This window comes from Felis catus, chromosome A1, assembly GCF_018350175.1.
Source record: "Felis catus isolate Fca126 chromosome A1, F.catus_Fca126_mat1.0, whole genome shotgun sequence".
Lineage (NCBI taxonomy): Eukaryota > Metazoa > Chordata > Mammalia > Carnivora > Felidae > Felis > Felis catus.
Window position 1 is genome coordinate 66,933,196 of NC_058368.1, and position 13,799 is coordinate 66,946,994.

The 13,799-nt window shown below is 39.9% G+C and overlaps 1 protein-coding gene across 5 annotated transcripts in view; it reads right to left on the reverse strand.

The window, feature by feature from the left end:
• Nucleotides 1-6,189: 6,189 nt before the first annotated feature.
• The window catches only part of ABCC4 (ATP binding cassette subfamily C member 4), a 262,924-nt gene continuing 255,314 nt past the window's right edge, over nucleotides 6,190-13,799 (reverse strand). For 4 of the 5 annotated variants that reach the window (XM_023252655.2, XM_023252659.2, XM_023252657.2 and 1 more), the window contains one exon: nucleotides 6,190-7,994. In XM_023252655.2, the coding sequence (XP_023108423.1) occupies nucleotides 7,887-7,994 (108 nt within the window). In that variant the 3' untranslated portion in view covers nucleotides 6,190-7,886. The remainder of the gene's footprint in view (nucleotides 7,995-13,799) is intronic. The other variant, XR_006596148.1, reaches the window with a different exon arrangement.

The window sequence follows — 13,799 nt, forward strand, 5'->3', positions numbered from 1 at the left end:
TTAGGTTCCTAGTCATCGTCCGCATTTTTGCCCTGAAACATATAAATCAAAAGCTCGAACATTATTGCAATATGGGGAAACGCCAAGTTTCTTGGGGAAGTTTGCCTAAACATTTCTCTTTGACCGATAATTTGATTTTAGGTGCCTCCCCAAAAGACATGTGGTAGCAAATTTAGACCCATTGTGTAATTCAGAAGCCAAAATGTCAGTAAAACCTAGATGTGAAACATGGCAGACCATTATTTTTGCCGTTTGGATGTTGCATTGACAAAATAAGTTGAGTTTATCACCGTTAACTTGGTTTTCTCTTTACCCCTTTCATGGTGACATTTATGTCTTTATAAAAAAGACTTCATGGTTTTAGAAATGGATGGCTATCTGTCCTAAAAGTGTCGCTCAAAAATTGTTTTCCAATGCAAATGAAGTCTAGTACTCACGTGACCTGTACTTTTATGGGAATACATTGGAATTTTCAAACTGGCCAGATGTTGCTAGAGAAGAACACCGGAAAGATATGTAGACCATGGTACAAAATGTTTCTAAGGAACCCGTACAACTCATGAGCTAACGGAGTATCCGATGTAAAGATATTGAAGCTAGGAGCATCTGTGTGGACAGTAAGACATTATTCATAAATAAAATATAAACTCGCTATCCTAACTGTAAGAGGCATTAAGGCTTCTCTTTACAGAATTTCTGTACCTTAGAATTAACCCATATTGAGGGTAATTTGGAGGATAAAAATAAAAAATGAAAATAAAAATCAGCGATAATAAACCAGTCAGAAATATCTATTGTTAACATTTTGATTATTTGATTTCAGTTTTATTTTTAATTTCAGAGTTTTAAAGATACAAATGTGCTTCACAAAAGTGTTATCAATTAGATAATGTTTTTCATTTCATATTAAATAACGAGTATTTACTGATACCATTAAATTATCTTTGGAAAGACTATTTTATTGAAGAAAAACTATAAATATTTAGTAAGAGAAATCAAATTTCCATTGGACTGTAAAGTGACCAGAGATGTTCATCTGTTTTGTGAAATCAGACATCCTTATTTCTCAGCATGATTTCAAATTGCCAAAGTGAACTTTCTTGAAAATGGTTTTCTATTTGAAGGAAAGGAATTCTAGAGTGAATATCCTTCTCTTGTGTGCACGTGTGCTGGCTTTGGTTACTACATTTACCAGTAGCGTCAGCATAGCAATGACATTTTCTTATCGAGTTCACTGGTGGCAGAATCAGATCAGTTAAACCAGATCTTCAAGAAAACTAACGAAAAGGAGTTAGTTTATTTTCAGATCAAGAAAATGCAGACCAGAATAAGCTTGACTGGTACAACTCCAGATAGAAATATCTACGTATCACAGGAGACAGAGAGCCTTCTGGAAAAAATGAATTTACGCCAGGACACATGGTTTGGAATCATCCACAGTGCTTCTGTTGAATGGCAATGAAGAGCACTTTGTGTCGCAACTGTCCGTGCAGGTCCCGGGCACCCACTCCTAATTGCTCTTCTGTTATTGACAGAACGGCCACTCGGAACTCAGGGGGCAACCAGAGGCGGCCGCCCCCTCCAACAGTGGAGGGCATGACAGTCCTGGAAATTTGGCCCATCAGTGAGTCTGCCTTTGACATTACTGTATCCTTAAAACGTCACAGAATGCTGTATCCTGCCTACGTGAAAAATAATTTGGTTAGCGGGGGGGCACCTTGACTGCGGGGAAGGTGGGCTTTTGCTTCAAGCTGGATTGGATCCCCGCAGCTTGGACGGAGCTGTGCCAACCATGCTCACAAAACTTAAATTATCTGGTGATTTTTATGGACCGCTTAGAGCCAACTCTTGCTTATCCGAATGTGGAGATTTCACTTTGTGGTTGAGCTGGGGGAAGGTTTTTTGTTTTTGTTTTGTTTTGTTGTTGTTGTGTTTTTAACTTTTTATTTTGAAAAAAAAAATATATCTACATAAAAGTTGCAGTAATAGTACAATGAATCCTGTGGAATTTCCAACTAGGTTAACTCACTTCACATTTTTAACTAATTTGCTTTCTCCCTTTCAAGAAAGATAGATACATAGACATATCATTTTGATCCAGGATGATATAACATAAATATATAATACAGTATAATATAACATATATATAATCCTTTTTACTGAACCGTTTGAAAGTAAGTTACAGACCCCATAACCCTTTACTGCTAAATACATCAGTGTGTATTTCTTGAGAATAAGGACATTCTCTTAAGTAACCATGGTATGAATCAATTCAGGATATTTAATATTGATACGCTATTATCTACTATGCAGTTCTCATTCCAGTTTTACCAATTATCGCAGTACTGTCCTTATTGAAACTTTTTTAAATCCAGGATCACACAATGCATTCAATTGTCATATCTTTGCAGTTTCCGCTTAATATGAAATACTTTCTCAACCTTTAATTGTCCTTTACATTTTTAGCATACAGGCCAGGGGCACCTGGCTGGCTCTGTCAGTGGACCATGCAACTCTCGATCTCAGGGTTGTAAGTTCAAGCCCTGCGTTGGGTGTACAGATCACTTCAAAAAAATTAAAAAAAATAAAGAGCACAGGCCAGTTGTTTTGTCGAATGTCCTCAGTTTGGGTTTGTCTGTCTGTTGACTTGATTTAGGTTATACTTGTGTTTTCTTTTGTGGAGAGGCAGAAATACCACAGAAATGATGCCTTGTCATCACTGCCTCACCCACCCAGAGACAAGGGTGTCACTTGGTCCATTCATTACTAGTAATGTTAACTCTGATCACTTGGTTAGGGTGGTGCCTGCCAGATTTTTCCACTTTAAAAAGATACAGTTCCTCCCTTGTGAACCAATTCATCTGGGAAGATATTTTCATTTCATGAAAATGCCCTACCCCTTTCCGCAAAAAAACCCATTCACCCTATATTCACTTATCAGCCAATGTTGGGCTTTGTCTGATTTCTGACAGTGATGGCTGCAACATGGCACTTTTTCTGTCCATCCACCTACATCTATTAGTTGGTATTTCACTGCGAAAAAGAGCTTTCCCTTTTATCTACCTATCACCTATCTTATTAGAATCAGTTTGGACTCATGGACTTTTAAAAAGCCATGGTGTTATAAAACTTAACTTTAAAAATCCTCAATCCTCTGTGGACTGTTCCTTTCTTATAGCACTCTTAACATGATATAAACTCTGTCTCACAGAGACTCATTTTAATTTTTGTCTAGGTAGCTTGCAAAATTTAATTTAAAAAATGTTTTTCACGTAATGCCCTCCAAAATTAAATACGATTAGCTTTTGGATCAAACACTGTTTTGGAATACCCAAAACTTCCATCTATTGGGATGGATAATTGAGTTGGCGAGTTTTAGGAGTATGCTTGCTGAATGAAAGACTGAACTTAGAACCATCCAACGTAAGCTTTCTGTAAAACATTCGTAGTGGATCTACGTCTTGATCTTGGTTCTTCTTAAAAAAATCTTACAATCCCAATGTTGACCCCCAAGGCAAGTTAGATGGGCCAGGAGTATACATGGAGGTCTTATAGGGCTGGGACATGTTATTCCTTTTATTAATGTTATTTTTAAGTTCTAAAATCAAATAAATCATATGTTTGTAACTGTTTTTCAACACAGACTGCTGTTTTAGTTTTTGGGGGGAAATGAGGTTATTTTCCTTAGCAACATTAGATTTCAAAAGCAAAAGCTCAGTTAATCCATATTCTGTTTTTGAAGAGAAATCAACAGCTTACACATAAAACCTTAAGTTCTTCAAAGGATTTTTCAAGTGGCCTGGTGTGTCCCCGGGTACCTTCTCCAAGACCATGCTGTAGATTCAAGGATATAGTGGGTATAAACACAAGCACAGTATTATTTTTTAAAGTATCTTTTTAGACTAAGGAAAAAACTCTTAGCTTTGAGCAAGAATTTTTTTTAACTTTTTAATGTTATTAAATATTCCAAATGTAAAATAGAACCTTTTGAAAGCCTAGGAGGTCAAATTTTAAACATAAATATCATGGAATAATTTTTGCATGATATGGTAACAATTAATAAAGAGGCCAATATTTATTGAGAGCTAACTACATATTCAGCATTGTTCTAAAGCAATGCTTCTCAGCTGTCTGGGATTAAGAATCAGTTTTACTAAAAAAAAAAAAGAAATCAGTTTTACTAATTTAAATTTCCAGTCCATCGCAAACGAATACAAGATTCTACTGCTCACAGCTAGTGTATAGCTCGGGTCACACACTCCTCAGCATGGAAGTTCACCAAATTGTTCTCTAGCCTGTTGGACAAGATTCCACAGATCCTGAGTTCGGATGTCATGGCGAAGTCAAATGGCTAAAGTGCTTCTAGTTTTCTTGAAATTCTTGGTTGCAAACAGTTCGTGGACTGGCACTAGTCCACAGACCACACACTGTGTCACAGTCATAGTTAAGCCTTTGCAAGAGCCCTCTGAGAAATGTACCATCCCCAATTTTATGAAGGAATTGAAGCATAGCATGTTGTTTCCTGACCATAAGATCCCACAACGAGCAGGCAGAACTCCTATCCAAACCCAGACCGCCAACGTGCAGACAAGACAGTATTTGAACCTGGAAGACTGTCTCCAGAGCTTGTGCGGGTTTCCTTTCAATTACATGTGAAGTAAGAAGTTCGTTTTAGGCCATCAGATGAGGACCTCCTCAGATATACCTTCTACATACAGTCTACAAACCTACCTTCATCCACACCTACCTTGCCCTCCTCTCTCGGTGGAAGAGGGGACCCTCTTCTTATACAAGGTCAATGAGTCCAGCCTGTTTCTTTGGATGCTCTTGGCCCAACAATCACCCCAACCCAAGCAACTATACATGGGCAGGAAACACATCCACTTTACAGATGAAGCAGCTGAGGTTCAGAGAGGCTGAGAAACCCAAGCATGTAAGTAAGGCCACCTGGCTACAGGGTGACCATATCCCATCTTTGTCAAGGATGGTGCTAATTTACTGCCCTAGCACCTTCTGTACCGGAGAACCAAAGTGCAACATGTATCAAAAAAGACTCCAGTACTTGACCTTCCCAAAGCAACTGTTAGGCTTTAAACAGTATAAACTATGTTGGAACTTTGTGTAAATGGAGTTATATTGTTTTGGGGCAGGCTTAAATTTTTGAGGTCCACCTGTGTCACTGATGTAATTTAATTGCTTTAGTTGGTGTGGAGTATTTTATCGCATCAGTTTATTCTCTTTTTGCTGTTGATGGGCATTTGGATTATTTCCACTTTGGGGCTACTAGGAATTATACTTCCAGGAACGTCCTCGAACACATCTCTTGGAGCACATGTGTGTGGATCACAGGGTATGCAGCTTGAGTAAATGCCATCAAAGTGTTTTCCCAAGTTTTTGCAACATACACTTTTTTATACACACTTTTATATAAGAGTTCCCATTGCTCCAGTGGCACCCCATCGGTAGTCTTTTAAATTTTAGCCGTGCTCATGGGTGTTTTGTGCTATGTCACTGTGGTTTTAATTTGCATTTCCCTGGTAACCAATAAGAGTAAGCACTTTTCCAATTATTGGTCACTTGGATATTCTCTTTTGCAAAGTGCCTATTTAAGTCTCTTGTCCATTTCTCTAATTGGGCTGTGTTCTTCTTAATGAGCTTTAGGAGTACTTGATGTTCTTCAGCACTGGTTTCTCAATCAGAATCATCCGTAGGCCTTGTTAAGACACAGATTACTGGTCCACAGCACCACAGTTTCTGATTCAGTAGATCTGGGATGAGACACAAGAATGTGCATTTCTGACAAGTTCCCAGGTGATGCTGATGCTCCTGGTCCAGGGACCACACTTTGAGAACCCATGTTCTACAGTGTTTTAATGTAGCAGCAATAAATGTTTCCTGTGAGTTCAGTGCAAAGTCACCTTCAAACAACAAAAACCTCAACAATTTAATACTTGTTCCAGCCTAGGGCATAAGCTAATACAGTCTCCCTTCCTGGGTGAGAGTACACCTAGGCTTGCCTCAAGGGCCGCCTGAAACCCACCTGTCTACTTAGATTATGTGCTACGTCCAGTTAGCTGAGAGAACCAGTTGATAATGAAGCTATTTTTTGATCTCTGGAAAACTTGTGGGTTTTCAACAGCAAGAACATGAGTCAGTAATCCCTCCAAGAACAAAACACAGATCTCTGAATGGAAATGAAAACGGTCATTTATTTCAACTGAATTTTGTTTCATTAAAAAAATTCTATGATGACACTGAAATAGAAATAAAATAGAAACATGTTTTTTTTTTAACTGTCCTTAACCTCTAAAGACCAAATAATCACATACACATTTGCAGTGTCTCCCACTGTTTCAACAAGCCTCATAACTATCACTGTTGCCATTTCAGTGTCATGAAATACTATCCATGACTATTAACTTAGTGGCTTACTGAACTAAACATTAACCATATTATTTCTAAATACAAGGAGTCAAATAGCTACTGCACTCAAATGTTGTGTAGTTTGCCTTGAGTGCTTTTTAAGGCTTGACGCTACAAACCATTTGTTTCTTTCTTTAAAGAGTCTGAAAATCTACAATATGAGAGCATAAATATGAATGTATGCAACTTGAGGGTGGTTACACCTTATTCTCGAGGTCACGAGAGTCCAACTTAAAACCACAACAGTAAAACCTCTAGCAATCCGAACTCACATACCACAAACACCGTCAAGAAAAGCTAAAGACCCATGGTTCAAATAAAGTGCAGCAGGCCTTAGGAAGTACAGTGGTTTGCTGACTCACTCATCAGAAAGACTTAAACAAAGTGCTATTAGTGGTCAGAGGGAAAAGAACCTGGGCAGGTTCATAAAAGGGAGCCTGCTGGATACAGCCTGAGAATACACTGCACAATTACAGCCACTGTTTGTGATGATTTTCGGTTTTTCTCACCAAGTCAGGAGAGCTCGCACACACAGTGGAGACGGGATTTCAATAAATGCTAAGCCAAAAGGCTTATAGTCAATAGTCCGTCTGTTATTAGTAAACCAGAAATCCAAATGAGACTCCTATGCTGTAGTCCAGAATTACAGCTTGTGGTTTGGTCTTTTTTGAAACTATCTCCATGATGACGGCAGTTACCATGTCAGAGTCCTGCAAATCTGGAAGATGATCAATGATCACATTTGTGTCCTTCATTATCAAATCACCTACATGGCCATGGCTCCAATTCTGAGGAAGCATTATTTTCTCTTCCTTGCCTTTCAGAACATATAATTAAATACTGCCCTCCTGTATTTTAAGCATGTATCTTTTTTAGAGGGGGGTAGACTCTACTATAATGTCACTTAAGATAAAGTTTATTTTTGGTTTTTCCTATTAGATTTAGCTGTACTATTTCAACCAGAGGCCTTTAGGGAGAAGTAATGGATCCTAGTTACATTAAAAAAAAAAAAAAGTGGCGAGACAAAATGGCAACTTCACACAGGCTTCAAGTGAATAGAATCCCTGATATAACTGGAAAGTTATATAGAATTTGGGCCAGTAAAAAAAAAAAAAAGAAAGAAAGAAAGAAAAAAGTCTGTGACAGCTTTGTCTTATGCCTTACAAAATGAGCTCTGGCTCTGAAGTCTCTTAAGGCACCAAACCTGGTAGACAGCTTTTACTGGTGTCCTGCACCTGTGATTTGGATAAGAAAAAAAAAAAATACTATAGCATATAAATAAAAAAATAGTAAATCATCCTGCTAGAGTTTGAAATCATTGGGTGAAGTTGGAGGGGCACTCCAAATAAACACCTTGCACGTGTAAATATTTTTTGCTAGTGTAAAAAAAGTACAAGAGAACTGACCCAGTACAAAAATTATTAGAAAAATGCCTCTGGAATAGACTTGATGCCGTGGTGCAATCACAGTGCTGTTTCAAAAATCGTAAAGGCTGAGGGCTGCCCGTTGGAAGCGTTCAGAGCCACATGGCCATTGTGAGTAAGATCTGGATAGTTCCTTCTGAAGTACACCTGTAAAAAAAGAAGAACCACAAAAAAGGTATAAAAAGAACACGTTTAGAGGTTTTCAAGCCCTCCTCCCCAGGTCGATGCATTTCCATGTCTATTTCTTCACGTGAAGTGAATCACATCACGACTGGAGTAAAGTTTAAAAAAATAGGGGACGGGCTGCCTAGGTGACTCAGTCGATTGAGCGTCCTTCTCTTGGTTTCGGCTCGGATCACGATCTCACGGTTCCTGCGTTCAAGCCCCGTGTCAGGCTCTATCAGGCTGCCAGTATGGAGCCTGCTTGGGATTCTCTCTCTCCTTCTCTCTCTGCCCCTCCCTGCTTGTGTGCATGCTCTCTCTCTCAAACAGACTTAAAAAAATAATGAAAATAAAAACAATACCATAAAAAAACAAACAAACCCACAACAGCGATATATTCCTTCTGTGAAGAAAGCAGCCCTATTAATACCCTCGGCAGGGCGGGGGCTTAATGTCAAACAACCTGTAGATCCACTTTGGTTCTGATCGTTCTGATTCGTAGATATGTTTTATCACTACATTAAATTGATAAAGCAAAATCATTTTACTGACTCAAAACCTGGAGATAAATTAAAAACAGGGTGACAAAGAGGTTGGGGAATATAGCGTCTGCACAAGGGTTTCTCATTTTCACACATAAAATGAGCACAATAGATTTGGATGTTAATATCAGGTTGTAATCCCTATATTTTATAAACTCTGATTGACAAGCATTGAAATGCTGGCGTATATGTATGAAATATCCCCGCGTTTAATTTGTGCGGCAGAGCAGTTATAGGGCCTATAGAAATGTGATCTGTGGATAGTGGGCCACAATAATGAAAAGAGAAGCAAAAGCTTTAACAATGACTCAACCAAGCATCTTCTCTAAAATGTAAGATGATACCAAATAATAGGACAGTTCTTTGCCAGGCCTTTGAGTTCTTGAATTCTACCAATTTCTAGCTGAACTAGAAGAGATACAGGTTTTCTGATAAATGTATAATCAGAACATAAAGGGAATGAAATGCTGTCAAGTTTCTCTGTTCCACAATCATCGGTTTTTAGTAGCTGTATCATATCTCGGTTCCTTGACAGATGCGCGTAACAAAATGAAATAATGTCAAGACTTGTGAGCTCTTATCTCAAAATGTGTTTGGGTGAAAAAGGACTTCAAATGTAATTTTTTTTTCCCAAAGAAGAATGTGAAAAGTTTTGTTTGAGTCTTTAAAACAGAAAATGTACCATCTATCTGAGGCTGACACGTGTCATGAGCTGGGTCTCTTAAGTCACACGATTCCGGATCTATTTTACAACACCTGGCTCCAAATATATGTGTGGATGCTATCAACAAAGTTATCATGGGAGAGAAGGGGCTTCACATACAAAAAGGAAAATTGCTGGAACATCTACCTTCAGATTCAGTGTACTTTCTTTTTCTCTTATTGCTTACAGACTTGCTACTCCAAAACTAATATTACATATGAAATATTGTATATTAAAATGTCACTGAAGGAGTAAAATGAGGCCTTCCCCAAGAACGTTTGGACTTCACTGGGTGAAATCTGAAGTTATTTCCATTATAACACAAGTATTTAAAAAAATACCTTTGGGGGGTGTTAATTAAAAAAAATTTAATTTAAAGCTATCCATATTTTGTACAGTTATAGATTTATGCACTCCCAAAAAAGAGGTATCTTGTTGAAACTAAAAACAACCAGAAGAATAAAAGTACCTTTTCATTTTCTACTGCTTGGTAGTCCTCTCCAAAAAAGCCAATTCCTTTCCCTATCACTCTCTGAATGTAATTTTTTATACAGGAAAGTCATTATCGGCAACGCTTCACTGAAATGGTCTTAGCTTCGTGGTCCGAGACACCTGAAACTAAACCCTGAAAGCGAGCTTCCTGTGTATAAAATCCTTGATTTGACCCTTCTTCTCCTCATGTGTTGACACGGCCAGGAATACACTGCAGCTAACAGCACACACGAGAGAGGAGCCCTCCTCTTCCCGGGTTACGAAGGGTGCGGGTTATGAAGGCAGTTGGGTGACGGGTCCCCGTGCCGTAGGCTCAGCCTAGGATGGGGAGGTTCATCTCCATCCACTCTTCCTGGGACTCACTGTTGACCCTGGAGAAATCACTCAAGCCCTCTCCATACTGGCGGCCTCACCTGTCAGGTGAGACAGTGACTTACCTCATAGGAACTAATTACTGGCTACAAACTGCAGACTGAAGTGAAGTGGTGGGTGTGATTACGAAGCCACTCCGAGAAGTGGCCCGTTGGTCCACAGAAGGTAGCAGCATCACCCGCTTAAATGATGAAAACAAAACAGCTGGGAGGCCCTTTGTGGCTGTTTTGGTTTTATCTTTACAGATCCCCTGAGTTGGAGCCGAGACACCTTTAATTCGGTGAATATGGTCACCGGGGAAGCAGAAAGCCAGTTAACAGACTACGAAAGGGGGCCCTTGGGTGGCTCAATCGGTTAAGCGGCTCATGATTTCGGCTCAGGTGGTGATCTCATGGTCTGTGGGTTCGAGCCCCACGCTGGGCTGACAGTGACACACTGACACACGCTGACAGTGTGGAGCCTGATTGGGATTTTCTCTCTCTCTCTCTCTCTGCCTCCCTCCTACTCAAAAGAAATAAACTTAAAAAAAAAAGCCTATGAAAGTTGATATTCACTAACTGTTGACTTTGAGCAGGCACTTGGGCTCTTGGGTGTCAATTCCTCCATTTGTTAAAAGGGGCAGTAATGCCAGCTTAATACAGTTGTGAAGGTTAAAAGGAACAATACCATATAAGTTAAAGATCAGGGCAAGCAGACTGTATGCCCAGTGAGTTCTGGGCTTCTTGTCCCTCTTCCCCTCTTTCTCTTGGGTCTGGTTCATTACAGTTGCTCTAACGGAGGCTCAAACAAGGTGTAGTAATGGATGCTGGCTTGTCAATAAAGCAACCATCAGGGAATTAGATCTTACTAAAAGCAACAGAGCAATAAAAGCTGCCCATGCATGAGTGAAAGCCAGCAAGTGACCTTTCATTTACATTGCTTCAACATGGTGATTTCTGGCTCCAGACTCTTGCCAGTTCACTCTCACTAAACTGTACGGCCCTAGCTCAATTCCAGTAACTCTCAAACTCATCTTTACGGCAGGCCTAACTCTGGTTAGGTACACGCTGGCAGGTCTGTTGTTGAGGTTAAAGAGTACCAGAGAGTTAGAGAAGACCTCTGCTTTTAAGATAACAGAAATGGATTTTTCCCTCCCCTTAATCGTCTCAGAAATCACCCTAAGCAGCAAGGATACCACGAGATAAAAAAGAAGCCCATCTTTAATGAAATCAGGACTCATCTGAAATCCCAAACGGCAAGATATCCAGATGGGCTGCCATATGCAACTGGATCCAGTGGGGCTGTGGTAAGACAGAGAGGAAGTAGCTAGTGGAGATCTCAGCAATCATGGGAGAGCACAGTTGTCTGACTAACTGGCAAATTCTAAGGTGAGTCAATGAGGAATGTACAGAATCCCCATCTTTGCCTGAAGCATATACACTGATGAGGCCCTAGGAGAAGGGAGATACTGACATGCAAGTAACTGCCCATCTCTGCAGGCTAGGGAGGAGGACAGGCTAAATGAACATGCATCGTCAATTTCTCTCTCTTATACACACACACACATTCTCTCCCTCTGTCATAAGGAACTTCTACGTTAAGCAGACAGAATTCCCTTTAGCCTGAAATAATGCCCTAGCCACCATCATCCTATAAAAATATAGTCTAGGAAAAACTCACTTAATTCAAAGATGAGTGGTAGGAATAACAACAACAACAACCAACAACATTATAGTAGTAGTACAGGATCTGTAAAATACACAGTGAGGAAAAGGAACAAGATAAGCACATGTCAAATAAATACTCACTGAACAAATGGAAATTTTGAAAAAAATATAATGTAATACACTCAAAGAAAATACAGAACAATCAACCTGTGGACAACAGAAATTTGAACGTTTGGAAATGTGGCACAGCAACACGAGACGATGAAGCAGGAGCTGACTGGGGCCACAAGTGGAATGGAGGAGAACAGGGAAGCATCACAGAAAGGGCAGCTGTGTGAACACAGCACAAAGTAGTTCAGCAACCACTGGAGAAACAGGATGAGACGCGGGGGACAGAATTGAGAAAGCAAGCATAATTAGAAGTTAATAAGGAATTAAAGGGGTGCCTGGGTAGCTCCGTCGGTTAAGCGTCTAGACTTCAGCTCAGATCATGATCTCACAGTTCACAAGTTTGAGCCCCACGTTGGGCTCTGGCAGCTCGGAGCCTGGAGCCTGCTTCGGATTCTGTGTCTCCCTCTCTCTCTGCCCCTCCCCAGCTCGTGCTCTGTCTCTGTCTCTCTCTCTCTCTCAAAAATAAATAAAATCATTAAAAAAATAAAATAATTAAAAAGGATCAAGGAGAAAATAGCCTTATAACATAAAGAACAACATATACATGATAGATATGTGTAAAGAGGAGACTCCAATCAAAGAGAACTTCAAAGCTACAATTCCAGTAACTTCCAGAAATAAAAGACGTGAAGCTAGGGAACAAAAGGGTACATCATACCCTAGGAAAAACTAACAGCCTTCAAAACTGAGAAAGAGTCCTTTGGGCTTCAGGAAAGAAGATCAAGTTAAGTCTAACTTGACCGCTCCATATGAATAAACAATGAGAGAACCCTTAGAGCAAAGTTTATAGCATACTAAGTGAAAGAAAGTGGGACCCAAGAATTTTATAGCCAAAGCATTTAATATATATATACTATATATATATTATATATATATATATATATATATATGCACACACACACACACACACATACACACACACACACACACACACACACACACACACACACACTTAAGTCAGGGGGATTCTAACTCCAATGAACCCTCCTTTAAGATGGTACAGAGCACTGTTTTCCAACCTTTTGTTTGGACTATCACCCACAATAGTAAGTACATTTTTTTTAACGTTTATTTTGAGAGTGAACACGTGCACAAGTGAGCACGTGTGTGCACATGAACAGGAGAAGGACAGAGAGGAGACAGAGAGAATCCCAAGTAGAGCCCAACACATGGCCTGATCTCACAAACCATGAGATCAGGAGTAAGTACATTTCACATTACATTGAGACTCAGTACAGACCCAAGAAATATTTACTATTACTATGACAGTTACACTGTTCTTTTCTTTCCATTCCATTCTTTTCTCATTTTTTTAGTTTTATTTTTTTATTTTAGAGAGTATGAAAGGGGGAGAGGGGGAGAGGGACAGAGGGAGAAAGAGGGATCTTAAGCAGGCTCCACACTCAGTTCAGCATGGAACCCAATGCTGGCCTTAATCTCACGGCCCTGGGATCATGATATGAGCCAAAATCAAGAGCTGGATGCTCAACCGACTGAGCCACCTAGGCGCCCCTCTACCTCATTTCTTAATACATGCAGGTCATGACTGATGAAACAGATTTCATAACTCCACAACTGGATCACAACCCAAAGTCTGAAAAACAACATACTAGAAGACAGAGTTTAGCCAACTAAGAGAGAAAGTAGCATTTAAAACAAGTAAGCAATGAGGCGCCTGGGTGGCTCAGTCGGTTGAGCGTCTGACTGTGGCTCAGGTCATGATCTCACGGTCCGTGAGTTCGAGCCCCACATTGGGCTCTGTGCTGACAGCTCAGAGCCTGGAGCCTGTTTCAGATTCTATGTCTCCTTCTCTCTCTGACCCTCCCCCATTCATGCTCTGTCTCTCTCTGTCTCAAAAATAAAT